This window comes from Nycticebus coucang, chromosome 2 (genome assembly GCF_027406575.1).
Source record: "Nycticebus coucang isolate mNycCou1 chromosome 2, mNycCou1.pri, whole genome shotgun sequence".
NCBI lineage: Eukaryota > Metazoa > Chordata > Mammalia > Primates > Lorisidae > Nycticebus > Nycticebus coucang.
Window position 1 is genome coordinate 145896850 of NC_069781.1, and position 27660 is coordinate 145924509.

At 39.1% G+C, this 27660-nt stretch overlaps 1 protein-coding gene across 2 annotated transcripts in view; it reads right to left on the minus strand.

Moving 5' to 3' along the window:
* The window catches only part of ITFG1 (integrin alpha FG-GAP repeat containing 1), a 302922-nt gene that overhangs the window by 52931 nt on the left and 222331 nt on the right, over positions 1 to 27660 (minus strand). For both annotated transcript variants that reach the window (XM_053582100.1, XM_053582101.1), the window contains exons 11-13: positions 24715 to 24865; positions 22641 to 22749; positions 7494 to 7537 (exon numbers count right to left, since the gene is read on the minus strand). In XM_053582100.1, coding sequence (XP_053438075.1) covers positions 7494 to 7537; positions 22641 to 22749; positions 24715 to 24865 — 304 coding nt within the window. The remainder of the gene's footprint in view (positions 1 to 7493; positions 7538 to 22640; positions 22750 to 24714; positions 24866 to 27660) is intronic.

Genomic DNA, 27660 nt, shown 5'->3' on the forward strand with positions numbered 1-27660 from the left:
GGCAGTGAGAACATGAGACTGTAGTCAAAACGCCCAGCTCCACTGCTTCATAGATAGCTCTTTGACTTTGGATAATTTGACTTCTCTGAGTCTCAGTTCCTTTTCTTTAAGTGGGGGTTAATTTCTTTCTTTTTTTTTTTTTTTTAATTGTTCGGGATTCATTGAGGGTACAATAAGCCAGTTACACTGATTGCAATTGTTAGGTAAAGTCCCTCTTGCAATCATGTCTTGCCCCCATAAAGTGTGACACACACTAAGGCCCCACCCCCCTCCCTCCATCCCTCTTTCTGCTTCCCCCCCCATAACCTTAATTGTCATTAATTGTCCTCATATCAAGATTGAGTACATAGGATTCATGCTTCTCCATTCTTGTGATGCTTTACTAAGAATAATGTCTTCCACTTCCATCCAGGTTAATACGAAGGATGTAAAGTCTCCATTTTTTTTTAATGGCTGAATAGTATTCCATGGTATACATATACCACAGCTTGTTAATCCATTCCAGGGTTGGTGGGCATTTAGGCTGTTTCCACGTTTTGGCGATTGTAAATTGAGCTGCAATAAACAGTCAAGTACAAGTGTCCTTATCATAAAAGGATTTTTTGCCTTCTGGGTAGATGCCCAGTAATGGGATTGCAGGATCAAATGGGAGGTCTAGCTTGAGTGCTTTGAGGTTTCTCCATACTTCCTTCCAGAAAGGTTGTACTAGTTTGCAGTCCCACCAGCAGTGTAAAAGTGTTCCCTTCTCTCCACATCCACGCCAGCATCTGCACTTTTGAGATTTTGTGATGTGGGCCATTCTCACTGGGGTTAGATGATATCTCAGGGTTGTTTTGATTTGCATTTCTCTAATATATAGAGATGATGAACATTTTTTCATGTGTTTGTTAGCCATTCGTCTGTCATCTTTAGAGAAAGTCCTATTCCTGTTTCTTGCGCATTGATATATGGGATTGTTGGCTTTTTTCATGTGGATTAATTTGAGTTCTCTATAGATCCTAGTTATCAAGCTTTTGTCTGATTGAAAATATGCAAATATCCTTTCCCATTGTGTAGGTTGTCTCTTGTCTTTGGTTATTGTTTCCTTAGCTGTACAGAAGCTTTTCAGTTTAATGAAGTCCCATTTGTTTATTTTCGTTGTTGTTGCAATTGCCATGGCAGTCTTCTTCAGGAAGTCTTCCCCCAGGCCAATATCTTCCACTGTTTTTCCTATGCTTTCTTGGAGGATTTTTATTGTTTCATGCCTTAAATTTAAGTTCTTTATCCATCTTGAATCAATTTTTGTGAGTGGGGAAAGGTGTGGGTCCAGTTTCAGTCTTTTACATGTAGACATCCAGTTCTCCCAACACCATTTATTGAATAGGGAGCCTTTTCCCCAAGGTAAGTACTTGTTGGTTTATCGAAGATTAGGTGGTTGTAAGATGTTAGTTTCATTTCTTGGTTCAATTCGATTCCAAGTGTCTATGTCTCTGTTTTTGTGCCAGTCCCATGCTGTCTTGACCACTATGGCTTTGTAGTACAGACTAAAATCTGGTATGCTGATGCCCCCAGCTTTATTTTTATGACTAAGAACTGCCTTAGCTATACGGGTTTTTTTCCGGTTCCATACAAAACGCAGAATCATTTTTTCCAAATCTTGAAAGTACGATGTAGGTACTTTGAAAGGAATGGCATTGAATAGGTAGATTGCTTTGGGAAGTATACACATTTTAACAATGTTGATTCTTCCCATCCATAAGCATGGTATGTTCTTCCATTTGTTAATATCCTCTGCTATTTCCTTTCTGAGGATTTCATAGTTTTCTTTATAGGGGTCCTTCACCTCCTTCGTTAGGTATATTCCTAGGTATTTCATTTTCTTTGAAATTACGGTGAAGGGAGTTGTGTCCTTAATTAGCTTCTCATCTTGACTGTTATTGGTGTATACAAAGGCTAATGACTTGTGGACATTGATTTTATATCCTGAAACATTACTATATTTTTTGATGACTTCTAGGAGTCTTGTGGTTGAGTCTTTGGGGTTCTCTAAGTATAAGATCATGTCGTCAGCAAAGAGGGAGAGTTTGACCTTCTCTGCTCCCATTTGGATTCCCTTTATTTCCTTGTCTTGCCTAATTGTATTGGCTAGAACTTCCAGCACTATGTTGAATAGTAAAGGTGACAGAGGACAACCTTGTCTGGTTCCAGTTCTAAGAGGAAAAGCTTTCAGTTTTACTCCATTCAGTAAAATATGGGCTGTGGGTTTGTCATAGATAGCTTCAATCAGTTTTAGAAATGTGCCACCTATGCCTATACTCTTCAGTGTTCTAATTAGAAAAGGATGCTGGATTTTATCAAATGCTTTTTCTGCATCTATTGAGAGGATCATGTGATCTTTATTTTTGCCTCTGTTAATATGGTGGATAACGTTTATGGACTTGCGTATGTTAAACCAGCCTTGCATCCCTGGGATGAAGCCTACTTGATCATGATGAATGACTTTTTCGATGATAAGCTGTAATCTATTGGCTAGGATTTTGTTGAGAATTTTTGCATCTATATGTATGAGTGAGATTGGTCTGAAATTCTCCTTTTTGTTTGGGTCTTTTTCTGGTTTTGGTATTAGGGTGATGTTTGCTTCATAGAATGTGTTGGGGAAGATTCCTTCTTCCTCAATTTTTTGGAATAATTTCTGCAGTACAGGAATAAGCTCTTCCTTGAAGGTTTGATAGAATTCTGGAGTGAAGCCATCTGGACCAGGGCATTTTTTGGTTGGAAGCTTTTTTATTGTTTCTTTGATCTCAGTGCTTGAAATTGGTCTGTTCAGGAGGTCTATTTCTTCCTGGCTAAGTCTAGGGAGAGAGTGTGATTCCAAATATTGATCCATTTCCTTCACATTGTCAAATTTCTGGGCATAGAGTTTCTGGTAGTATTCAGAGATGATCTCTTGTATCTCTGTGGGATCAGTTGTTATTTCCCCTTTATCGTTTCTGATTGAGGTTACTAGAGATTTTACTTTTCTATTTCTAGTTAGTCTGGCCAATGGTTTATCTATTTTATTTATTTTTTCAAAAAACCAACTCCTTGTTTCATTAATTTTCTGAATGATTCTTTTGTTTTCAATTTCATTGATCTCTGATTTGATTTTGGATATTTCTTTCCTTCTACTGAGTTTAGGCTTAGATTGTTCTTCTTTTTCCAATTCCATAAGATCTCTTGTGAGATTGTTGATGTGCTCTCTTTCTGTTTTTCGAATGTAGGCATCTAAAGCGATGAACTTTCCTCTCAAAACTGCTTTTGCAGTACCCACAGGTTTTGGTAGCTTGTGTCTTCATTGTTGTTATGCTCAAGGAAGTTAATGATTTCCTGCTTTATTTCTTCCTGCACCCATCTGTTATTCAACAGAAGATTGTTTAATTTCCATGCCTTTGGGTGGGGTGGAGCATTTTTGTTAGAGTTGAGTTCCACCTTTAGTGCCTTATGGTCTGAAAAGATACAAGGTAAAATTCCAATTCTTTTGATTCTGTTGATATTTGTTTTGTGTCCCAGGATATGATCAATTTTGGAGAATGTTCCATGGGGTGATGAGAAGAATGTATATTCTTTATCTTTGGGGTGGAGTGTTCTATATGCGTCTATCAAGCATAGTTGTTCTAGGGTCTCATTTCTCTTATATCTTTGTTTAATTTCTGTTTAGAGGATCTGTCCAGCTCTGTAAGAGGAGTGTTAAAGTCCCCTGTTATGATGGTATTATCAGATATCATATTGCTCAGAGTGAGTAAGGTCTGCTTCAAGAATCTGGGAGCATTTAAATTGGGTGCATAAATATTTAGAATTGAAACGTCTTCTTGTTGTAGTTTTCCCTTGACCAATATAAAGTGACCATCTTTGTCTTTTTTGACTTTAGTTGCTTTAAATCCACATGTATCTGAAAATAAGATGGCAACTCCTCTTTTCTTCTGAATTCCATTTGCCTGAAAAATTGTCTTCCAACCCTTGACTTGGAGTTTTAATTTGTCTTTTGAAGCCAGGTGTTTCTTGCAGAAAGCAAATGGATGGCTTGTGTTTTTTAATCCAGTCAGCCAATCTGTGTCTCTTCAGTGGGGAATTCAAGCCATGAACATTTATTGAGATAATTGATAAGTGTGGTAGTATTCTATTCGTCTTATTTGGTGAGAGTCCATTGCTTAGTTTTATCTTTTGCATCAGTGTGGAGGTTAGGTTCTGTCCTTTGATTTCCGAGTTCTTACTTTGCTGCTGATCCATTGTGGTGGTCAGTGTGCAGAACAGGTTGAAGTATTTCCTGTAGAGCTGGTCTTGTTGTGGCGAATTTCCTCAATGTTTGTATATCCGTAAATGATTCGATTTCTCCATCAATTTTTAAGCTTAGCTTAGCAGGGTACAGAATTCTGGGCTGGAAATTGTTCTGTTTAAGTAGATTAAAGGTAGATGACCATTGTCTTGCTTGGAAAGTTTCATTAGAGAAGTCTGCGGTCCCTCTTATGGATTTGCCCCTGTAGGTCAACTGGCGCTTACTCCTGGCAGCTTGCAGAATCTTTTCTTTTGTCTTGACTTTGGACAGGTTCATCACAATGTGTGTTGGAGAAGCTCGGTTAGAGTTGAGGCAACCTGGGGTCCGATAGCCCTCTGAAAACAGTGTGTCAGAATCTTTGGTGATATTTGGGAAATTTTCTTTTATACTATTCTTTAGTATGGCTTCCATTCCTCTGGGGCATTCTTCTTCCCCTTCTGGAATTCCTATAACTCGTATGTTGGAACGCTTCATAAAGTCCCATAATTCTGACAGTGAACGTCCTGCTTTCTCTCTCTTCTTTTCTGCCTCTTTTACTATCTGAGTTATCTCAAAAACTTTGTCTTCTACCTCTGAAATTCTTTCTTCTGCATGGTGTAACCTGTTGCTGATACTTTCCATTGCATCTTTAAGTTCCCTAATTGACTGTTTCAGTTCCTTCAGCTCTGCTATATCCTTTTTATATTCTTCATATCGTTCATCTCTTATTTGATTCTGTTTTTGGATTTCCTTTTGGTTATTTTCCACTTTATTAGCAATTTCCTTCATTGTTTCCATCATTTCTTTCATTGTTTTCAACATGTGTATTCTAAATTCCCTTTCTGTCATTCCTAACATTTCTTTACAGGTGGAATCATCTGCAGTAGCTACCTCATGGTCCCTTGGTGGGGTTGTTCTAGACTGGTTCTTCATGTTGCCTGGAGTTTTCTGCTGATTCTTCCTCATGAGTGATTTCTTTTATCTGTTTCCTTGCCCTAATTTTCCTTTCACTTCCTCTTGCTCTTTAAGTTCTTGTGCCTGTGGACTAAGGGTTACAGGACCAGAAGGGTGAGAAGGTTGAAGAGTAAAAAAGGGATGAAAGAAAGGAGGACTGAGTGATAAGAAAAAAAAGAAAGATAGAGAAAGGAGAGGGGGTGGGTATAAGGAATATTGACAAAAAGAAGAGAGGCACAGAAAGAGGGAGTCAGGGCAATATAGGTGTACAGTAGAGTACTTTGACACAACCTTAAAAAAACCCCACCTTCTGGGGGTACCCAGTTGGGTGGTTCCCTCGAGGTCAGCAGCTCTTTGCTAACCTGATCAGACACAGTACCCCACCTCCACCAAGTAAAGAGGAAAGACAAAAATGCTATAAATCAAACCAAAACAAGCAAACAGAAAACTTTATGGGGATAAAATTGGGTGAAAAACCAAATGATAGCGGTAGAAACACTAGCAAAAATGAAGTTCTAGTTATTAAAAAAGGCAGCAATGGGAAATTATAATTAAACTAGAAAAATTGAGAAAGAAAAAGGGATCTGTATGGAAAAGATTGAAATTAAAAACAAAAGAACATCAACAATGTCAAAATAAACAAAAAAAACAACCAAACAAAAAAAAAGAAAAAAATACAGAACCAAAAACAAAGCCGTTTGTATATGTTACTGAATATTGTCTGGGCAACACGTGGTCTTCTGGGGTATGAGATGTTAATCACAGTTCTGATACATACAACTGGAGCCTGCTGATTTCTCAAACCCCAGCAGGTAGACACCCTAAATCTCTCTTCAGCCCACTTAAAAGGCACTTTGAACTTGTAAACTTGCTGAGCAGAAGCTTTCCCAGCTTTCTCGCTGGAATCACTGCTGAAGTGGCTATCCACTTACCCAGTGTGCCAAAACCGGTCTCACTGTGCCCCTGAGGGTTAGGGCTGCAAGGCAGCTCAGACCCCACCCTTAGGCTACTTGGTTGCTGGGTTACCAGCTCCCACCCGTTTCTAGCTCTGCGACCCTGAGGGCGGAGCTTGCCGGGGCAGATCACTGACAATGGTTCCGTGTGACCCACTGCCAAACACTATTAGCTCCGTCTGGCTCAGCAGCTCAGACTGGGGCCCTAGACAACCGCCAAAGTTCTCCGCACTCCCGCTCAGGCCCTCCCCAAGGCAGTTGAACTCAGTGCCAAGTCCAAGGACACCAAAACAGTTCACAGGTAAGGCCTTTCTGGTTTGCAGTCTCGCTGCTACTGAACTTACAGTTGTGGGTGGGTTTAGACGGATTGAACACACGCGACCACTTTCCAGTTTTCCACTGTTTTAGTCCTCCTCTTGGGGTCCAGAAGTCTCTTGCTGACTCCCTGTATCCTCATAGGAGTGATGATAGGCAGATCCCACCAGCCAGAGATGCCTGGAGTCCTATCTCCCCAGACTCACGGTGCCCAGATGCAAGGAAGCTGTTACTCGGCCGCCATCTTGCTCCGCCTCCCACACATAAAACTCTTGAGTAGACCTTAGGAAGAGGCCGGGGCGCTGGCACCCAGGGAGACCTGCAGCATCTCCCGGATGCCTCCACCGTCGGCGCCACCGCTGGAGGCTACTGCGCTGCGCCAAGCTTCCAAAACGCGGGCACCCGGTGCCGCCACCAACGCCGCCTGCGCAGCTCGCGCTCCCCGCCCGGGGTTAATTTATTATAAAAGGCAGATTACTACAAAGATCTCCAAACAGGTTCTTGATTACTCAGTCACGTGCTTTCAAATATAATATTCTGATTAGAATTTACATGAACTGGCTACTTCAAAACTAAGTCTAATTATTTTCACATTTTTTTCACTGAAATATTTAATTAAACAGCAAGTCAATATTAAGACTGTACAAAAATGGTTAATTGCCTCCTAAATGCTTGATTTTGTGCTCTGTTCCAGGCATTCAAAGGTAACATGGTTCTTTAAACAGATGAGATCAAATATTATAAATGCCAAATGTCCAGAAATGCTTGGAGTAGTAGTCATTCCTCCAAGAATATCAGAAAAGGGCTCATAAAGGAGGTGACCCTGTAGGTGAAAGGTTCTTAGCTTCCAGCAGTGTTTTCCTGATTAGTGAAGGATACTTCAATGACGGCTTAAGAGGAGTGACACGGGGATTGTCATCTGTAACGACTATTTTGTGTGTATCTATCATCATAGAGAATTTTCAGAGAAAAATTTATAAGCAAGAGTTAAGTTTACTTACTGTTATCTTACGAGGACAGTCATTAGAACACAGACCACTCAGAACTGTGGAAAAATAAAGCACAGGAAATTATTACTTTTGTAAGTTATTTTTAAAGTGAATTCTAATTTTCCTCCTAAATCATTAACACACTTTATGAAATAATGATCACAAGCAAAAATTCTTTTAGGTCTGAGCAAATTAAAGTTCTTTTGTTCACTTTATACCAATATTTCAAAAATCTCTTTTAAGCTGTCATTTGTGAACTGTAGATAGGATAAGAGAAATAATAAATTATGATTAATGTTGGTTTTCTTTTTCAACTGGTTAGCTAAATTCAAGGATGACTCAGAATCCAAGGGAGAGGCACTAAATACAAACAAGCTAAATGTATACTAAGAAAACCAAACAGACCGTTCAGGTAGTTATGTCTCCAATTAGAGTTTTCCCATTTATCTGGTTAAAAGATTCTGCATCAAAAATTTTGGGCACCCTTGATGACTGTTATGGAGAGCGTGACTATAAAATAATTGATGGGTCTACAACAAATGTACAGAAATAATTAAATGATATATTTATTCCATAATCATGAAAAAATAAAAAAAAAAGAAAAGGTGAGAGTATCTGAACAACCTTTATATAAATGAGTTTTGCAACATAACTATATTTGTACCTTTTCTGGTGAAGTGATTGATACCTTTGTTAAGAAAGCAGGTATTATATGCTCTTAAGACAGCTGACAGTTCTGCTCAGTAAGCACAAATTACTTCAAAAAATATGAATATCTATCCATGGATTAAAATATATCCATAGGAAAATGTTCCCTGTGTTTCTTCCCCCCCCTTTTTATTTATTTATTTTTAATTGAGACAGGGTTTCACTTGTGGCCCTCGGTAGAGTGCTGTGGCTCACAGCAACCTCCAACTCTTGGGCTTAACGCGATTCTCTTGCCTCACCCTCCTAAGTAATGGGACTACATGTGCTCGCCAAAACGCCTGGCTTTTTTTTTGTAGAGACGGGGTCTCTCTCTAGCTCAGGGCATTCCACCCACCCTCGGCCTCCCAGAGTGCTGGGATTACAGGCGTGAGCCACACATGAATACGAAATGACAATCATTCTAATAGATGCTGTACTTTTTCAGAGCGCTGTGATATGACTGTTATATGCCCCCAGATTTATATGTTGGAACCTAACACCCAAAGTAACAGTATTAGGAGGTGGGGGCTTTGGCAGTGACTGAATCTTGAAATCTCCACCCTCATAGACTGACGTACTGCCCTGTTACAAGAGGCTTGAGTGAGCTTCCTTGCCCCTTCTACTACTTGAAGACACAACAACAGGTGCTATCTTTGAAGCAGAGAGTAGTGTCAATTTGATGGTCTGTGTTTGGAAGACAATACACTGGAAGCCGTACACGACTGCAAAACTGAAGCCACATGTGTACAAATAGCAAAGGCGTCAGTCTGGTTATTCTACATAACCTTGCAGCAGGATGCGGCCACATTCAGGGTTCACGCTTGAGAACTACACAGTCAAGTTCTGGCAAAAAAAATACAAGAAAATCTCACAATGTTTTCAGTAAGTTTATGACTTTGTGTTGGGCTGCATTCATACCCATGGGAAGGACACCCCTGGTTTAATGGGCCCTTTGTATAAGTTTGCTCAGATATGACAAAATTATTTAGAGAATAAGGAACCTTGAAAGTTAGGGTCTGAACCAATGAGGCTGGATCCTGAGACATCTTCAAAGTCAGAAATGCAGAGCAAAACTAGGAGTGTGACACTTATTCTGTGAGCTAACCCAGGAGTGTGACTTCTTATTCTGTGATCAGGAGTGTGACTTCTTATTCTGCGAGCTAATTTTCTGCTTTCTCCTTATATAACATGATATTATTTTAAAAAGAAATATATTTTCAAGTCTTTTCATTTAAAATTATCATATGAAATAATATTACATCAGACAATCATGTGAAACACTGGAGAGAAGACACAGAACATGATAAACAATAACTATTAGCTATTGTTGTTTTCCTTTTAAAACAATTATAGACTTTATAATTCTGGGTTCCAGGATTTAAAAGTCTCGCCAGGAGAAAGCAGCAGGAAGGGGACGCTCCGTGTCCACAGTGGTGACACCTATTCAGTGTCAAAGAGCGCAGCTTTTATAAAATACTGTCACAGACTTTCCTTACAATAGACTATTTTATGTTTGTAATCAGAGAACAAAACAAGTATCAAACCAAAACCTTACCAATAAAAAAAGAAATAATGCTTTAGAGTTCTCCTACATAATTAGAAAAGTGAAAGGGTGGACTGGTGGCATTTCTGCAAATGACACCCTGAAATTACAATTTTAAGACTCCATAAGGTCAAACTTATCAACAAGTAACAAGCAGTCTATTAAATGAATGTAGGAGTTTCATTTCCCTAGTGACATCAGAATAAAAATTTCATCATCTGTGCTTTAGTTAGCAAAAAATAAACTCTAGATACATTTTCCAAGGCAGAATTTATTATTATTTCACTAAAAGCCCACTTTCAAAAATTGGGACACTGATATAAAAGTACATGTTTATGAGTGAAGTAAAACTTATTTCTTTAAGCAGCTGTAACAACTGGGAAGATACAATGCACCCAGAGCCCATCAGGGAAGAGGGAGATTCACAGGACAGAAGCCTGGGCATGATCCAGCCTCTGTAGTTGGTGCTATTGCTCCCTGTAAGCTTATTGAAGGCAAGGCCAAGTTTTGTTTGTTTTTTAAATATCTCTCTATGTTGCTTATTTGAACCTGCGGGCCCTGGTGTTTGTGGCCCGCATTAAATGTTTTCTAACTAACTAACTGATCTTGGCTAATCTATAGTTTAATCTAAAAGTTTAAGGATTTTTAACCATTTCATAAATTTTTATAATTATATATTATCTGTAATCATATTATAAATTCTTATATGCAATTATAACATGTTACATCCTTTTAAATAAACTGTTCCAGAAAGTAATTTATAATACTTCCAGAAGCTTTTAAAACAAAAGTTTTAGAAAGGATTAATATATTCTATTCACAGAATTAAATAAAAAAAAAAGTAATTAAAATACTTTATGAGCTATGTAAAGTACTACTTTTTAGTAGATTTAATTAATGTAAAACATGGCTAATGAGGTATGCAATTCCTAAGTTTCCTTTGAAATGACAATGGTAAGGCTCTTATTATTTCATGTTATACCACAACTATATGTTATAGCCCATAGCCCACGTATTCTTACAGATATTAAAAATGTAAACATTTGATTTCTAGCTTTGTGATTCATTTTATATTAGCTATCTCAGCTCGGCACCTGTAGCTCAGTGGTTAGGGTGCCGGCCACAAACACCAGGGCCCGCAGGTTCAAACCCGGCCCGAGCCTGCTAAACAATGACAACAATAACAAAAAAATAGCCAGGCGTTGTGGCGGGAGCCTATAGTCCCAGCTACTTGGGAGGCTGAGGCAATAGTATCATTTAAACCCAAGAGTTTGAGGTTGCTGTGAGCTATGATGCCACCGCACTCTACCGAGGGCAACCATAGTGAGACTCTGTCTAAAAAAAGAAAAAAAAATATATATATATGGGTGTGTGTATGTATATATGTATGTATGTGTGTGTGTGTATATATATGTACTATCTCACATAAATGCCAAACCAAAACCAAACTATGGCAATAATCACGCGTAATACTGCATCAACATGCAGGCTGGGAGAAGGACAAGTTGGATAAAGTCAAAGCTATAAAGGTCAATCCTGCGTAATGGTTTTACAGCATTTAAAGTAAAAAAAAAAACTCTTGCCTGGATTATGGGTGACTGTTCACAGTCCTCCTCTGAAAATGTCATTAGTTTTTGCTTCTTGAAGACATGAGTTCAAACTAACCTCTCTACCAGCTACTTGAACTATGTACACATGTGTGAAAGCGAGCACCCCCATCCTTCCCATCATCTGGATGTTACTTCAGACATTCTATGGAGAAGATTTTTTTGTCTGTTATCTTTCATTTGTTATTTTTTTAATGATGAAAATCATATGCTCTTTGTAGAAAACTCAAATGATGAACATATAAAGTGAAAAATCTTCTGAGTAATCTTGTTCTTTATATGTACAAATATATTAAATATGAGTTATGTTTTATACATGTATAAACATATGCATATACATATTTTATACACATATACATTTGCTAAAACTTTTGCTAAATTCAGGAGAAATCTGACCTTTAAAAACATACTGGACAGAAAATGATTTAAGTTTTGGGGGGCCTAATGCAGTCATACACAACCCCTCACCCCTAAGACAAAGGAGATGAAGAATTTGAGGAACCCTACCCCTCAGAAGTTCATGCCTAAGGACCCTAACTTTCTGGGCAAGAACAGAATTTCCCCACCCGGTAGGGACCCATATGAAAGGTTCTGATACCCTCAGGGCAGACGCCATCTTAGCACTGCCCAGGCAGGCTGCTGTCCCTTTGAACAAAGCTGACCTAAACCTCTCGGCTACCTTGTGGTCTCCTTTCTCCATAAGTATGGGAGATGACAAATGTGTTAATTAGCTTGATTTAATCATTTTACAATATACACATATATTAAAACATTACACTGTACACCATACATGCAAATGCAAAACATATTATCTCCCTTAATTCCCTAAAAATCAATGAAATGATTAAAAAATATATGAACAGCAGATATTTTGAGAACTTTTAAAAGGATACTCAACAGGTGAGGGGGACTAAGGAAAAAGCGAAATTGTCCTCACCAGCACGGAGAGCTACTGGGGCAGCAGTGGGCAGGCCCTGGCAGACCATTGAGGAACCTTTCACCTCTGAGCCTCAGCAGTGGAGAACAAAGGCACGCAGGGTGGGGCCAGGGGAAGGGCGAGCTGAAGGTCTCTGGGAACAGGGCCAGATGCTCACAAGAGGAGCTACATTTGTCATGAGGTGGTTCTTGCTGGAAAGTAAAGTGGAGATTTGCTGGTTCTTCTAGACAGTGCCCTAAGTAACATCAGAGTGTTGCCAGAATAACAAACTTCTGGCCTATGGAATGAGCTAACACAAAACAGTAAAGCAGCGATGGTCTCCCTACAGCTTTCCTTCTCTCTCGGGAAGCAAACTGTCCGCACCCAGACAGCCTGGCAATCCCCTGGTTGAGGACATGGGGTAAGGTCAGGACTTGCATGGTGTCCCTCACTGGTGACTCTCACAGAGGAGGTGGGTGCAGTGCACTTCTAAGGCATCAATTTTGCTGAGCTGTCTGAAAGCTCCACACTACTATTAAATTACACTTTGTTCAAGTCCAGTTGTACCTCTGGTTGGCTTGCAGCTTGTTGCTCCAAAACCAAGAAGGAACCCCTGCCTGGCGAGGAGAGATGGGGAGAAGGGCAGCAGCAGCAGTGGTCTGCTGGGCAGAGTTGCAGAGGGACATGATAGCTTTTGCCATTCACATTACCTACTAACCTGATTTTCGGACACATGAAGAAAAACAACATCTTTTAAGAAGGAAGACTAATGTGAACAATCATATAAATGATCCTCACCTAAACAGAACATTCAGGAAAAGAAGGAAATGCCAAAGACCACCATCCTACAGGGGATGCACTCCAAGATCCTCAGACAGGCCTGAAACCAGGGTAGCACCAAACCCTATGTACATGATGTTTTCCCCTATAAGTACACACCTATGATAATATTTAATTTATAAATCAGGCCCAGAAGAGATTAACAATAATAAAATACAAGGGTTATAATACGCTGTAATGAAAGTTATGTGCATGTGGTCTCTCTTGCTCTCAAGATCTCTTATTGTTCTGAACTCAGCTATTTCCAGACTATGGTTGACTGTTGGTAGCCGGAACCATAGAAAGCACAAATCCTGGATGAGAGAGGGCTACTGTGGGTGCAGGAGGAAAAGGGCAGCATTCATAAAACCCGAGACTGGCAAATCTAGTGTTAATATGTAAGGGCAAGAGAAAAATATTTTAAGACACACTGGCTCTCAGAAAATATATCAACCTAAGTATAATTTTTCTGAAAATCACTAAGAGGAAGTATGCTACCAAAAATGAACACGAACTGGAATGAAGAAAGGGAAAGATGTGGTATATACAAAAAGGAGAGGAATATGGTGAACTTTAATCATCGATACTGTGGTTGAAATCATTAAGGCAGCATAAAAGGTAAAATAAAATTATCTAGAAATTAAACTTCTTAATGCTAAAGGAAAGGTCTCATTTGATAACTAAAGGTGAAGATACTCTTAAAATTTTAAAAGTGTTAGGGGTCTTAGTAACAAAAATAAAGCTGGGGGCATCAGCATACCAGATTTTAGTCTGTACTACAAAGCCATAGTGCTCAAGACAGCATGGTACTGGCACAAAAACAGAGACATAGACACTTGGAATCGAATTGAACACCAAGAAATGAAACTAACATCTTACAACCACCTAATCTTTGATAAACCAAACAAGAACTTACCTTGGGGGAAAGACTCCCTATTCAATAAATGGTGTTGGGAGAACTGGATGTCTACATGTAAAAGACTGAAACTGGACCCACACCTTTCCCCACTCACAAAAATTGATTCAAGATGGATAAAGGACTTAAACTTAAGGCATGAAACAATAAAAATCCTCAAAGAAAGCATAGGAAAAACACTGGAAGATATTGGCCTGGGGGAAGACTTCATGAAGAAGACTGCCATGACAATGGCAACAACAACAAAAATAAACAAATGGGACTTCATTAAACTGAAAAGCTTCTGTACAGCTAAGGAGACAATAACCAAAGCAAAGAGACAACCTACACAATGGGAAAGGATATTTGCATATTTTCAATCAGACAAAAGCTTGATAACCAGGATCTATAGAGAACTCAAATTAATCCACATGAAAAAAGCCAACAATCCCTTATATCAATGGGCAAGAGACATGAATAGAACTTTCTCTAAAGACGACAGACGAATGGCTAACAAACACATGAAAAAATGTTCATCATCTCTATATATTAGAGAAATGCAAATCAAAACAACCCTGAGATATCATCTAACCCCAGTGAGAATGGCCCACATCACAAAATCTCAAAACTGCAGATGCTGGCGTGGATGTGGAGAGAAGGGAACACTTTTACACTGCTGGTGGGACTGCAAACTAGTACAACCTTTCTGGAAGGAAGTATGGAGAAACCTCAAAGCACTCAACCTAGACCTCCCATTCGATCCTGCAATCCCATTACTGGGCATCTACCCAGAAGGAAAAAAATCCTTTTATCATAAGGACACTTGTACTAGACTGTTTATTGCAGCTCAATTTACCATTGCCAAAATGTGGAAACAGCCTAAATGCCCACCAACCCAGGAATGGATTAACAAGCTGTGGTATATGTATACCATGGAATACTATTCAGCCATTAAAAAAAATGGAGACTTTACATCCTTCGTATTAACCTGGATGGAAGTGGAAGACATTATTCTTAGTAAAGCATCACAAAAATGGAGAAGCATGAATCCTATGTACTCAATCTTGATATGAGGACAATTAATGACAATTAAGGTTATGGGGGGGGAAGCAGAAAGAGGGATGGCGGGAGGAGGGTGGGGCCTTAGTGTGTGTCACATTTTATGGGGGCAAGACATGATTGCAAGAGGGACTTTACCTAACAATTGCAATCAGTGTAACTGGCTTATTGTACCCTCAATGAATCCCCAACAATAAAAAAAAAAAAAAAAAAAAAAATGTAAAAAAAAAAAAAAAAATAAAAGTGTTAGGGGAAATAAAGGTTCAAATATGTTTTTAGAAACTTGAGTTAAATTCTAGTAGAACAGAATTAGGATTGAGAACCTCCAAATGTATCTGATAGGAATAACAGAAAAGATTAGGGCTAGTAATCAATTTTGATTCGAGAGAGCACGAGAATCCCACAATTCTGTAACACATGTGGGCCCTGTCTTTATATAGTACTATGGATCTGTAGTAATGAGTGAAGGGGTGTGGGGGAGACAGGAAGGAGGATAGTTGTACTTTGCCATAACCACATATAAAAGCTTAGGTACCTAAATTTCCTTAACTGTAAAAATAGTGACATTTAACATAGGCTGGTTTGAGCAGAATAATTTAGAGCAAAATCAACTCTGGACATTGTAGGTGGCTTTGAAGGATAATTATATACTAGGAGCTGTTTGACTTAAGGCAAACAACTAATCATCAAAGGGAAGAGTAGAAGGGCATCTCAGAACAACCAGAAGGTTATTTTTCTTCTAAATGATTGCTTTAAATTGGCATCTAATTTCCTGTGACCTTTCTGTAAAGTATGTTATTAATATTTATGCTAATACCTTTAATGCAAAGTTATCTTGTTTTCTAAAACTGCAACCTCTTGCACCAAATTGGCTGGCTCTGGTTTTCAGCTTTGAGATGGGTGGAGAATCCTTTCCCCTTTCCTCTTGATAATGTTACTCAGACAGGGGGGCCACCTAATCAGACTTCTTGAAATCGAAGGCCAGAGGTTCGTGAACTCCCCAGACTATAGATTCTCAAGAGTCTCTTAGGTTTTTTTTTTTTAAATAAAATATCTACCCTGGAAATTTTCAAACAAAATTTCAAATACAGTAAAACCTGTGTAAGTTGACCACCCACAAGGCTGTAACAGACAGATTAACACACACAGGTGGTCAACACAGGGAGTCAGGCCTGTCGCACTGACACACAGGTGTGCTTTACTTTCCTGTACAACTGTTATTAGGGAATATCATGCAGAATTGTATATAATCAACACAGTGAAATCCTACATACGGCATCATGAAAAATCAGTGCATTTTCTCTTTTCTCATGGTTTAGTTGCTCTTTCTAAAAAGAGTCAATCTTTGTTTTCTTATTCTTAAGTGGAGACAGCCCTCTCCTGCTGGCTACACCACCCAGCACTCCCGGGCACTTTTCCTTCCACAGTGAACGACGTAAGCTGCATTGTCAGATGCCTGACATCTTCTTACTTTGGAGTCTCTGCAGTTTCTGTCCCTCACTTGCTTCTTCCACTTCCTCAGCTGCTTCTACTTCCTCTTTTATGCTGGTTTGTACCTGGGTCAATCGTGCTTAGAAAACTGGGTCAGGTTCGTTACAGGTTGCCACACTAAACTCCACTGCAACAAAACCTTCAAAATTTACTCATGTTGAGATCTGCCGTGGGAGATGGACTGTCTGATGGGACCAAAGCATCAGAGGGTTGTGACAAATCCAACTTAGCTGAAACACTTCTATTTCCAGCTGAACTTTATTTCAAGCAGAACCGACGGAGAGAACAGCACCCAGAGAGTTAACTGTCAGGGTGGATGAAGCTGTTTCTATGGCAGATAACAGGTTGTGTTTCAGTGATGACCCACTGTAGGAGCAGGGCTTGGTAGTGAATTTTAAATGTTTTGGTCCTGAGGCTGGACTTCTGAGATCATGTTTGGAGGCAGATATTTCAGGTCACACTGGTGAGATGATTCACTTGCGGATAGCCAGGAGAGTTGTCTATTGTCAGGAGAACAGACTGGTCAATAGCCCTTACCCATTCCTCAAATACAGCACCAATCATCCAAGCACGTTTGTTTGATATCAAAATGACTAGGGTGTTGGGGGATGGCGGGGGGGCTTCAGGCCTCAGGTTCTAGAATGTAAATGGATTTGCTCATTTACCAATCACCAAGGGCTTTAGTTTCTCTCCAGGTAAGTTGTACAAAGCAGAACTATGAGACGTTCTTTGGAAAATTCTCCACTCTTATATTTATCACCTTCATGACAAAGCTCCTGTCAGGCATCTCCTTTTTTTTTTTGCAGTTTTTTGCCAGGACCGGGTTTGAACCCACCATCTCCGGTATATGGGGCTGGTGCCCTACTCCTTGAGCCACAGGTGCCGTCCCCCAGGCATCTCCTTGAAAAAAGTGCCTGCACTTGTCAGCCTTAAAGATGTTGTCATCCCTGAAGCCTCTGCGGAAGCTGGGGCCTTCCTGGTGAACTCTTCCACAACCTCTACTGAAACTCACTGGATTCACTACATGAGACTTTCTGGAGATCTCAGGTCACAGTTTAAATTTCTTGAGCCAACCACTTGATGCTTGGAAATTTGCCAACTTGAATTCCTGTGAGAATTTTTTAGGGACTTCTTTGATCACTGACCATGGGATTCCGGTGTGAACTTCCCTGGTTGGTTTGAGCTTCCTGTGGCTTCACTGACTTGCCTGAGGGAAGTTTCCCTGCTGTTCTGCTGCAGGTCTCGACTTTCCTCACCGCATCCCTCCCAGTGCTCATGCTTACTTGTGTGGATGTTGCTAACTGTGGTCTCCCTAACACCAAAATGTTCCAACATCTTTCTTTGGCTGCTGCTTTCCAGAAAATGTAGATCAACGTTTTCCTTCAGTGTCAGCTCTTTGAGTTGTTCCTTTGTGTGATCATGTCTCCATTAACTGTAAAAATTTTCAGTAATTGTAGGATATACCTACAGTTCAAACACAGGCTTCATGTTGAAAAAAATCTTCTGCAACATGTGATGAACACCAGGATTTTAGGCCTAATCTAACATGTGGTAATAATAAAACATGAAAAAGCAACTTATACTAAAGAAAAAAATAATACAACTAAGGGGCAAGGGCCACCCTTCTGCTCCTTGGTGTACAACGGACTCCACTGGTCAAGTTGCAGCGGGTAAATTAATATTGTGTGTCACAGACCAAGTGCTTAAGATGCAACTTACAGAGGTCGTCAGTATGTAGAGGTCAGGCTTCCATTGAGCACACGTGATACGTGTTTGGTCTATGAAAATTAAGTCAATTTAAAGAGGTGGTCACCTACAGGGGGTTTCTACTAAGTATATAAAATTGACATAGCATAATAAACCTCAAATCTCTACACAAAATTTCAACAACTATCAACAACATGTGGCAGTCTTGTCTCATCTATACCCCACCTTCTATTTCTTTGGATTACTTTAAAGAACGTCAGACATGTCATTTTATTTTGAAGTAGTTCGTTATCTTACTATTAAATTCTTTCAGAAAGTCTCCTTTTTCCTAAACAGGACCATGATGCATTCTCAGTATTTTGCGACTACATTTAAAAGTCAGGGTTTGCCATAAGGTTAAAAACTGCAGTTATTTTATTATAATTGTTTTTTTTAACAGATACTAATCAAGAGTCTATTATATCATGAGCATGAATAGACAGAACTAAACATACACATTTTTACTTGATGTAGAATAAGTTTTCTAGCAACTAAAACTGATTCATAAAAGATGTCTGTGTTGTTTTATGGAGGTGGTTGAAATGTTGCATTAGGTTAGACTTGGTCAAGTTGCCTGATGCCTAACTTGTATTCTGACAAGGACTAATGTCAGCCCATGCAAGTGTACACAGTAATGCTTACACATCAACATGCCACACTCAGGTAAACTAAGGAATGCATCTATGTTTCTTTGAAGAAAAGTTCCTTTAAAGTATATCAGCAGAATTCAGATGAAGAACACAAATCCTACAGCTAGCTCACTAAACAGAAAGAAAACATTTTGAAAGAGAATTATCAATTTAAATTTAATATATATGTTTTGCATTTACATTTTTTAAACTTTTTTTGATTGACAAGTAATAACTATACATATTCATATGGTACACAGTAATGTCTTGATATTCATGGGATACAAAGTGATGTTTCAACACATATCATATATAGTGATCAGGTCAGGGTGTAGCCAGCAGCATTTATTCTAGGTTAAAGCAAAAGAGTTATTTTTATAGCATCTCATTCAGGTGACAAGAGAGAAATCTCCTATTGCTCATTGTGTGTTAGTCTTTCTGTTCATTTTTGGTGTAAGCTTGGTAAATCACATGTGTTAGAGTTTCTAGTCACAGGGAATCTAACAGAGATGGGTACACTTAAGAAGTTAAACTGGGAAAGGGTAACTCATGCACGGGGGCACTGTGATCTCTATTGACCAGCTGTATCTCTGATATGAGAAAATAAACAATCTGGGAGCTTCACGTTTTTAGGAGAATCCTTCTTAGATATACAAGATGGGGTTGGGGCACTGAGCGTTGCCTGAATACTAGAGAAGAAGGGAATATTCTTAAATCAAAGTAGCCAATCCTTGCCTTGAAAGAGAACTGACTGTTCATTTGGCATGTATTTCCCAAATGCCCCCAGGTCCTGCATTAGGCTTTGGTTATTTAAAGACGAGTAAGACAGATACTACCTTTAGGTTGCTTTTCCTATCACAGGATACTAGGAGAGAGAGATGCTACTACAAATGACACAAATAGATCTATATTTCTCAAATGTTCTGGAGTGGATGGAGGAAGGCCAGGAGATTATGTTACACTAAAATAATGGAGACTAAACGTGTGCTATATTTTACTAAGGAGGATCATCCTAGTGACCCAAGGTCACCAGACAGACACTCTGAGATGGCGATGTCTGCTGAGTCTCCCTTCGGACCAAAATCTGCATCAGTCAAATCTACCCTGGATTTAATAATTCATCCTCAAAAAATTAACTGAATTTGGTTATTCTAATTACATATACAATTAGGGCTAGCAAAAGTTTTAAGCATTGTCATATATCTTCTAGAGGTTTGAAGCTGAAGAAAAACCACTGAGATAGGAAAATACACTTCAAATTACGTAAGTTAGTAGCATACCAAATGAACAGTACACTTTAATCTTTTTAACTCTAAAACAGCCAAGTAATACCTCCTTGAAAATGGCAAAGGAGAGGAGATGATGAAGTGGATGATAAAAGCATAAAGATGGTTAGACTTATATATCAGTATTTTGTGGAGCGTTAAGTCTCAAAGGCCAGTCAACTGTGGGTGCTACTAAGTTGAAATAAAAGTGCATTTGCTGTGCAGGGAGGAAGGACATGTATTTTGTCAATTTCCTCTCTCAGAATTAACACTCATTCATTATTCTGTTGCTTTTCTGTGTTCAACTATTTATGCTCATTTCAATAAATTTCTACAAAGTACATATGCCATTGATGAATGTATTGACACAGCTATCTTGGTGTTGGCTGTAATAATAGTCACACACAAAAAGTCACCTTTCACACCAATTCATTATGAAATCTCAGCAAACTAGAAATAGTGGGAACTTCTTAATATGATACAGAGCATTTACCAAAAAAAAACCCTATAGCTAATATCAGGCTTAATGGTGAAAGATGGAATGTTCTCGCCTTAAGATTGGAAACATGGTAACGATGTTTGTTACTAAGAGTGGCTATCACTCTTACTCAACATAGTAATGAAAATTCTAGCAAGCACAAGAAAAGGAAATCAAAGGTAAACAGCTTAAAAAGGGAGAAAATTATTCCCCTTTGTAGATGACATGTTTGTCTATGTAGAAAATTCTAAGGAATCTACAAAAAAAAGTCCTAGGACCAATTAGTTGGTTGAGCAAGGTCACAATATATCAGATCAATACATAAAAGTCAATTTCATTTCTATATGAAGAAATGGAGGAAGGCCAGGAGATTATGTTACACTAAAATAAATGGAGACTAAACGTGTGCTGTATTTTACTAAGGAGGATCATCCTAGTGACCCAAGGTCACCAGACAGACACTCTGAGGAAAACATGTGGAAACAAAACTTAAAAACACAGTAATATTTACAAACATTCCAAAGAAAATAAAATAGGCATACACATAACAAAACATGTATAGGGTCTTTATGACAAAAGTGGGTATTGGGTAGAGGAGACAGCTGGCACAGCTGGGAGTTAGTTGTAGTGAATAAATAAGTAACATAATGAGGATAATGGAAGCCAAGTTTCTCACTGCCAGAGATTTACAAATATGGAAAAATTAGGAAGAACTCTGAAGTGCTATGATGGATTAGAAGTGGAATTATTGCATTTAAAGTGTTTATAATAGATGTAAAAATAGTTACAGATGTATAATATTTGTGTGTGAAGACATACCTGTATTTTTATAGCTTTGGGCATGAAGAGAACCTGGGAAAATGACAACCCACTAGCAACAAGCATACCGAGCATTCAGAACTGGGTCTTCAAATACTGCTCTCTTACTGAAGGAACCAGGCTCCTTGGAGAAAAGTCTGATTCCAGGCTCAAGGTGAGGGAGCTACACGATGAACAGTAGAATGCCAAGTTATAAATGTAAATGGAATGATGGGAATAGAAAATCTCTATTTGATAAATGTGGGGAGCAGGCTATGGGGCAGGGACAGGGCCCCCACAGCCTGGAGTAGCGCTCAGGGAATGACCACCAGCTGCTTCTCCTTTAACAACATTCTTTCCACCTGCCAGAAGTCATGTAGCCCATGCATACTTGTTATTGGCAAGCACAGTTTTTTCTCTTAAAGGATGATCTCTACCCCATGTGTTAAGATTTATGCAACCTTGTTAAGACACTGTACAAATAAAGCTGTTTGGACAGTTCAGGTGCTGGCTGCAGCCATCAGCTGCGTCAGTCCTCCCGACACTGTCCCATCTCTCGTCTCCTTTGTGTTCTGTTCTCATGTGTGTCCCTCTTCTTCATTTCCTACCTTTCCACTCAGGTCAATTTTCCCTCTCTTGGGCCTGTACGTGACAGATATTCAGGCAGGAGTTGTCAATGGATTCTTAACCCCTACAAAATACTAATCAATTACAAAGGAATAAATAGTGAATTTAAGGTGGAGAACCCTAGTAATCATCAACATGACCAGGTGAGCAAGGTTAACATCAAGGTGCTGGGACAGGTCGAGATTGTGTGCTCCCTGATACAGTACAATGAGAAGCAGCATCAATTCTGAAATTTCTTGCAGAGGAATTTCTGCAAAGAATTCATGACCTGAATCGGGTAATCAGAAAACAGGGTTACCTCACAGATGTAAAGATATATATTCTTTAAAACCGATTAGCACATAAAAAACAGAATTAAACAAAAATTTCAATGGAAGAGGTCTGAAAAGATGGGAAAATTAAATGCAACAGATATTTCTGGACAGAATCCTAGACCAGAAAGAAAAGAGTCACTGTTTGGACAACTGATGAAGTAGGAATGAGGTCTAAGGAATGTTGATTTCCTGATCTGAAGGCTGTACATGCGTCACATGGGAGTGTGCCCACGAAGGAGACAGTGAAACAGAGCAAACAAGACTGTTAATACTTAAAATACTCACCAATGACTTTAACAAAATAAGCATCTGCTTCAAAGTTATTTTTTAATGTATGGATAACATAATCATTCTTGGAGTGCCCTTTGCTTAGTACTACAATGTCCAAGATTCCCTGGAAAAACAAAAACAAAAGTGGTATGAGTAAGCTGCTGGACCCATTAAAACCCACAGCATGTTTATCATGTAGTTGTAAGCCTTATTTATTCAACCCATTTAAAATAAAATTACTATTAAAAATGTTTACAGGGCCGGGCATGGTGGCTCATGCCTGTAATCCCAGCACTCTGGGAGGTGGAGGTGGGTAGATTGTCTGAGCTCATAGGTACGAGACCAGCCTGAACTAGTGCCAGACCCCGTCTCTAAAAATAGCCGGCGTTGTGGTGGGTGCCTGTGGTCCCGGCTACTCGGGAGGCTGAGGCAAGAGAATCGCTTGAGCCCAAGAGATTGAGGTTGCTGTGAACTATGACGCCACGGCACTCTACCGACGGTGACAAAGTAAGACTCTGTCTCAAAAAAATAAAAAGTGCAGTTTGTGCATACAACATTGAATAATAAAATACAAATAAAATGAAAAACTCTAATTTTGGTCTCTAGAGATAATGCTAGCATTTTGGTGTGTCTTCTTCCACCCACGTGTACTCATGACATAGACTACCAGATCCTTCCCATCTTTCAGGGAGGGCGTCTTTCCATAGGCCCCTGTAACTACTGCATATTAGATTTGTTTTTCCTATAAAAGGCAGAAGGAAGCTTTGTTCACTTAATTGAAGAAAAAAAGGTTTGCTGATTTAAATTGTTATTCTTCTGACTCTTTGTGAGGTTGATATCATATATTTTTCACATGTTAGCAACTTGGGTCTTTCCTGTAAATTCACTATCTTCTATTTTTCCAGAGAATTTTTTGTGACTTATCAGGTGGTATGAACCATAAAAGATACTAATTTCAGAGTCATTCCCAGTAAATTTATTTCCCAGATTCTTTTGTTTTTTGAGACAGAGTCTTATTTTGTTGCCCTTGGTAGAGTGCGGTGGCATCACAGCTCACAGCAACCTCAAACTCTTGGGCTCAAGCAATTCTCTTGCCTCTACCTCCCAAGTAGCTGGGACTACAGGCACCTGCCACAATGCCTGGATATTTTGTTGTTGTCATTGTGTTTTGCACGCCTGGGCCAGGTTTGAACTCACCAGCCCAGGTGTATGTGGCCGGTGCCCTAACCGTGGAGCTACGGGAACCGATCCTATTTTCTAGATTTAAAAACAAATTTTTAGTTCTTTTATGATGTTTTCATATACAGAAATTAAAAACTGATAGTCAATTCTCTTGATTTTTCTCCTTGTCATATTTCTGCCAGTTACTTTATGCTTGGAATACTATTGAAAACTGAAATAACGTGAGATTTGATAGCAAGAGCAATACAGGGGAAAAGGACCTGAATAATTCATATAACTGAGAATAAGCCTCTTATAAAAAACAAAACAAAGTGAAACCACAAACAAGGTAAATGGAGACAACTTTTTAAAATAAATTATCCTACGAAGATTTATTGTGACATTAATTTAACATAGTTTTTTATTTTTTATTTTTTGAGTGGAAAACTGGCTTTTCACTTTAGAAAAGGGGAAATCAGAGCCCTGAAAGCCTTTCACAATGTCATTGAGCAGCTAAGGACAGAGTGGCAAGAACGTGTGCAAGCAGGTGCTGCTTCCAGTGCACGGAGATAGCATGAGGACTGGACGCATCCTTTTGTGATCTTGCCCAGGTTCAGGGTCTGTCACCTACTGGCAGTGCTGTTTACTGCTAAACATGATTTGCCAGACTCAGAGCAAGGTTCTTCAGTGGTCCAATCCCAATAAGCAAAAAATGAGATAAGGGAGCTTTCTTATTTGACCATACTGATCAGCCAGTGATGTCAATAAATTTGTGTCTCTGCCATTTGATATTAAAAGGGACTTTCCTTTATCAACTCATTTGCTTTCATTATGTCGTTTACATTTTCTGGGCAAACGGGATGAAGCTAAAGTGAGACGAGGTAGATTGCAGTCGGACTCCAAACACACAGCACAGCTCTGAACTCACATCTTCGTAGATGTCAAAGAAGGTGGCAGCCATGGCATCCTTGATCTGGTTTAGGCCCGCCAGCTCCCAGTAGACTTTAAACATGCGGTGTGCCTCCTCACAGCTTGCGTTGTTGCAAGGGACATTCTCCAGCAAGAAGGCCTGCTGACTGCTGTGTGACAAAGGAAAGGTAAGTAGTTAGCAAACACATCGATGCAGTGAGTGCCAGCTGCCTTGTACTTCCTGGCATCAAAGGAGATGGTAGATGGCACACAGTGAAAGTATATGATGAAGTCCCCACATCTTATGGAAAACCCCTGCTGGTTATCTTTTTTTGATCTTTAGCAGAAGTCCTCTGATTTTTGTCAGCTAGTCAGCTGCTGCCTTTGCAAGTCCGCCCTCCTTCCTCTGCTGCTCCAGTCACTGAGGTTGTGCTGCGCCACTGTCATTATCCATTCACATTCCATTCAAGAACATGCGCGTTTAACTGGAAACTCTGGGTATTCTTAAGACTTGTAAGCCTGAAGCAGTGAACCTACAAAGACTAAATTCCAGCTGCCACTATAGGCGGTAGATACCACACCTCTCACCTAACAGATACAGCCCTGCATAGCCACAAAGTTCTCCCTCTTGAATCCCACTTACAGGCAAAGTGTGGTTATGAGCTTGGATTCTGGAGCCAGATCAGCTGCAGTACGTCCTGGCTCTGGCATTTAGCAGCTATGGGATCTTGAGTGACTTTCTGAACCTCTCAGATACTCATTTGTAAACTGTGGAAGAAGTGTACTTATAGAATTGTTAAGATGACGTGAAATAGTAAATAGAAAATACTCAGAACAATTCCTGGCATCTGGTTAGTGAATGTGTTTATATTGTCATCTTCTTGTTAAGAAGTGCAACACAATGCCGTGTAAAAATATTTACTTAGATAGAGACTGAACATCTGTAAAGTGTAACTTTACACGCATGTTAAGGTACATACATAGGTATTTTCCTAATGTATTTAAATATTCCTTCACCTCTCTCTAAGCAAAATAATAGACTAGAGGGCTTAAATTCTATTACTGCTCAATTTTATCTCTAGTAATTCTTTTTTTTTTTTTTTTTTTTTTTGAGACAGAGTCTCACTATGTTGCCTTCGATAGAGTGCCATGGCGTCCAATGTAATTACAGCAACCTCAAACTCTTGGGCTCAAGCAATTCTCTTGCCTCTACCTCCCAAGTAGCTGGGACTACAGGCGTCCACGACAATGCCCAGCTATTTTTGTTGTTGTTGTTGTAGCTGTCATTGTTTTTAGCAGATCCTGGCTGGGCTCGAACCCGCCAGCCCCAGTGTACGTGACCGGCACCCTACCCACTGAGCTACAGGTGCTGAGCCTCTAGTAATTCTTTCAAATAAATCTGTAAAGACAGATTTTTTTTTCTTTATGTAAAGATATTACTTTGGGTCTGGGTGATTTGGAAAAGGGGAAAAAAGCCTCAATTATAAGAAAGGAAAATTTCTAAGTGTTTAACACAGCATAGAAACCTAAGCACAAAAATATTCTCTCTATATATATCTATATACACATACACACTAAACATTTGATTGGCCTTAAATTCTTTTTCTAGATAAAACAATCCCAAAAGAAATAGTTTTTCAGACCAATCCTTTTGCAAATGAAACAAATCTCTCAGATTATAACATTTACTTGGAGAACTTTAAGGTGACTTTGCTCAAGACCTAACATCTAACAGTAGCTCCCATGAGGAAGAATAAATGACTTGTCTCCTGTTTAAACTTAACTTTTAAATTCTCTTTTGTAACGTTTTTCCAGGTAACTTACCTGTCCTACTTTTTTAGCTAAACATTTTTACTAGATATTTTGCTGAGATGCAGCACGCTGTTTTGTTGTTAGATTACATGAAATCATGAGAATGGGTGCTAAAGGTCTTTCTGCAATAGCCTACAATCTATCTATTGGTCAACCTTCTGAGTAAGCCTGTGGGCCTCTATTTCCCTATTCAAAGCTACTGCATATTTTTTCATTATTTTAACTCTAGTCACAATTTCAAATATATAGCAACAACCTACAAGAAAAAAAACCTTTAACTTAAAATGTCATTTCTAATTTTTGATACTAATTTGTAAACATTATAATGGAGTTCACTAGCTTCTCTGCTTTTGTATTGTGGAACTCAAAGTGCAAAAAAGTTCAGTTTCTTTAAATTCTACTGAGCTGTAAGGGTAGAACCCAGCATCTTACCTTCAGAAATAAAATTCTATTTAAGCCCAGGAGAGATTCATTTGGTTTGGAACGCCATGGGAAGAAATGGTCTTGCTGCTTTTGAGTCAGTTTCTCTATGTGTTCTTTTACAAAAATGATTACAAAAGTTATAAATTAATAGAAACATTAAAAAAGTCATAACCCTTCCTGTCCAGGATAATCCCTGGTAACTTGGTGTGCACCTCTCCGAACAGTCTAAGCCTATACAAGTATGTACAAGCCTATATAGTCTAAGCCTTAAAAAATTCGACCGGGTGCTGCTACAGATAATTTTATGCACCTGTTTTACTTGCACTATATGATACAGTGTACACTATGTCAGCATCCTGTTAATCAGCCCTCACCACTGCCTGGGCCTTCACAGTGTCATTCTTTCCAATGGCTATTCCCTGATATGGCTGAGCCATCATTCACTATGGCTGAGCCATCATTCACTGTTGCCAACTGTTCTCCATTATACACGTGTGCGCACACACAGAGTTATATTTCTTTGGAAACTTGTACAAGTTGATAGTCTTTTGGTCAAAGAATATGAATGTTTTAAATATTGACAGATAAAGCTAAATGGCCCTCTAGAAATGTACCAACCTATATTTCTAATGGTGTATGAGTGTGTTTTTCATATTTTGTCAATATTACTTCTTAATCTTAACTGGTTGAACAGCTCAAAAATGATCTAATTCTCTCATTTCTTCCCAGC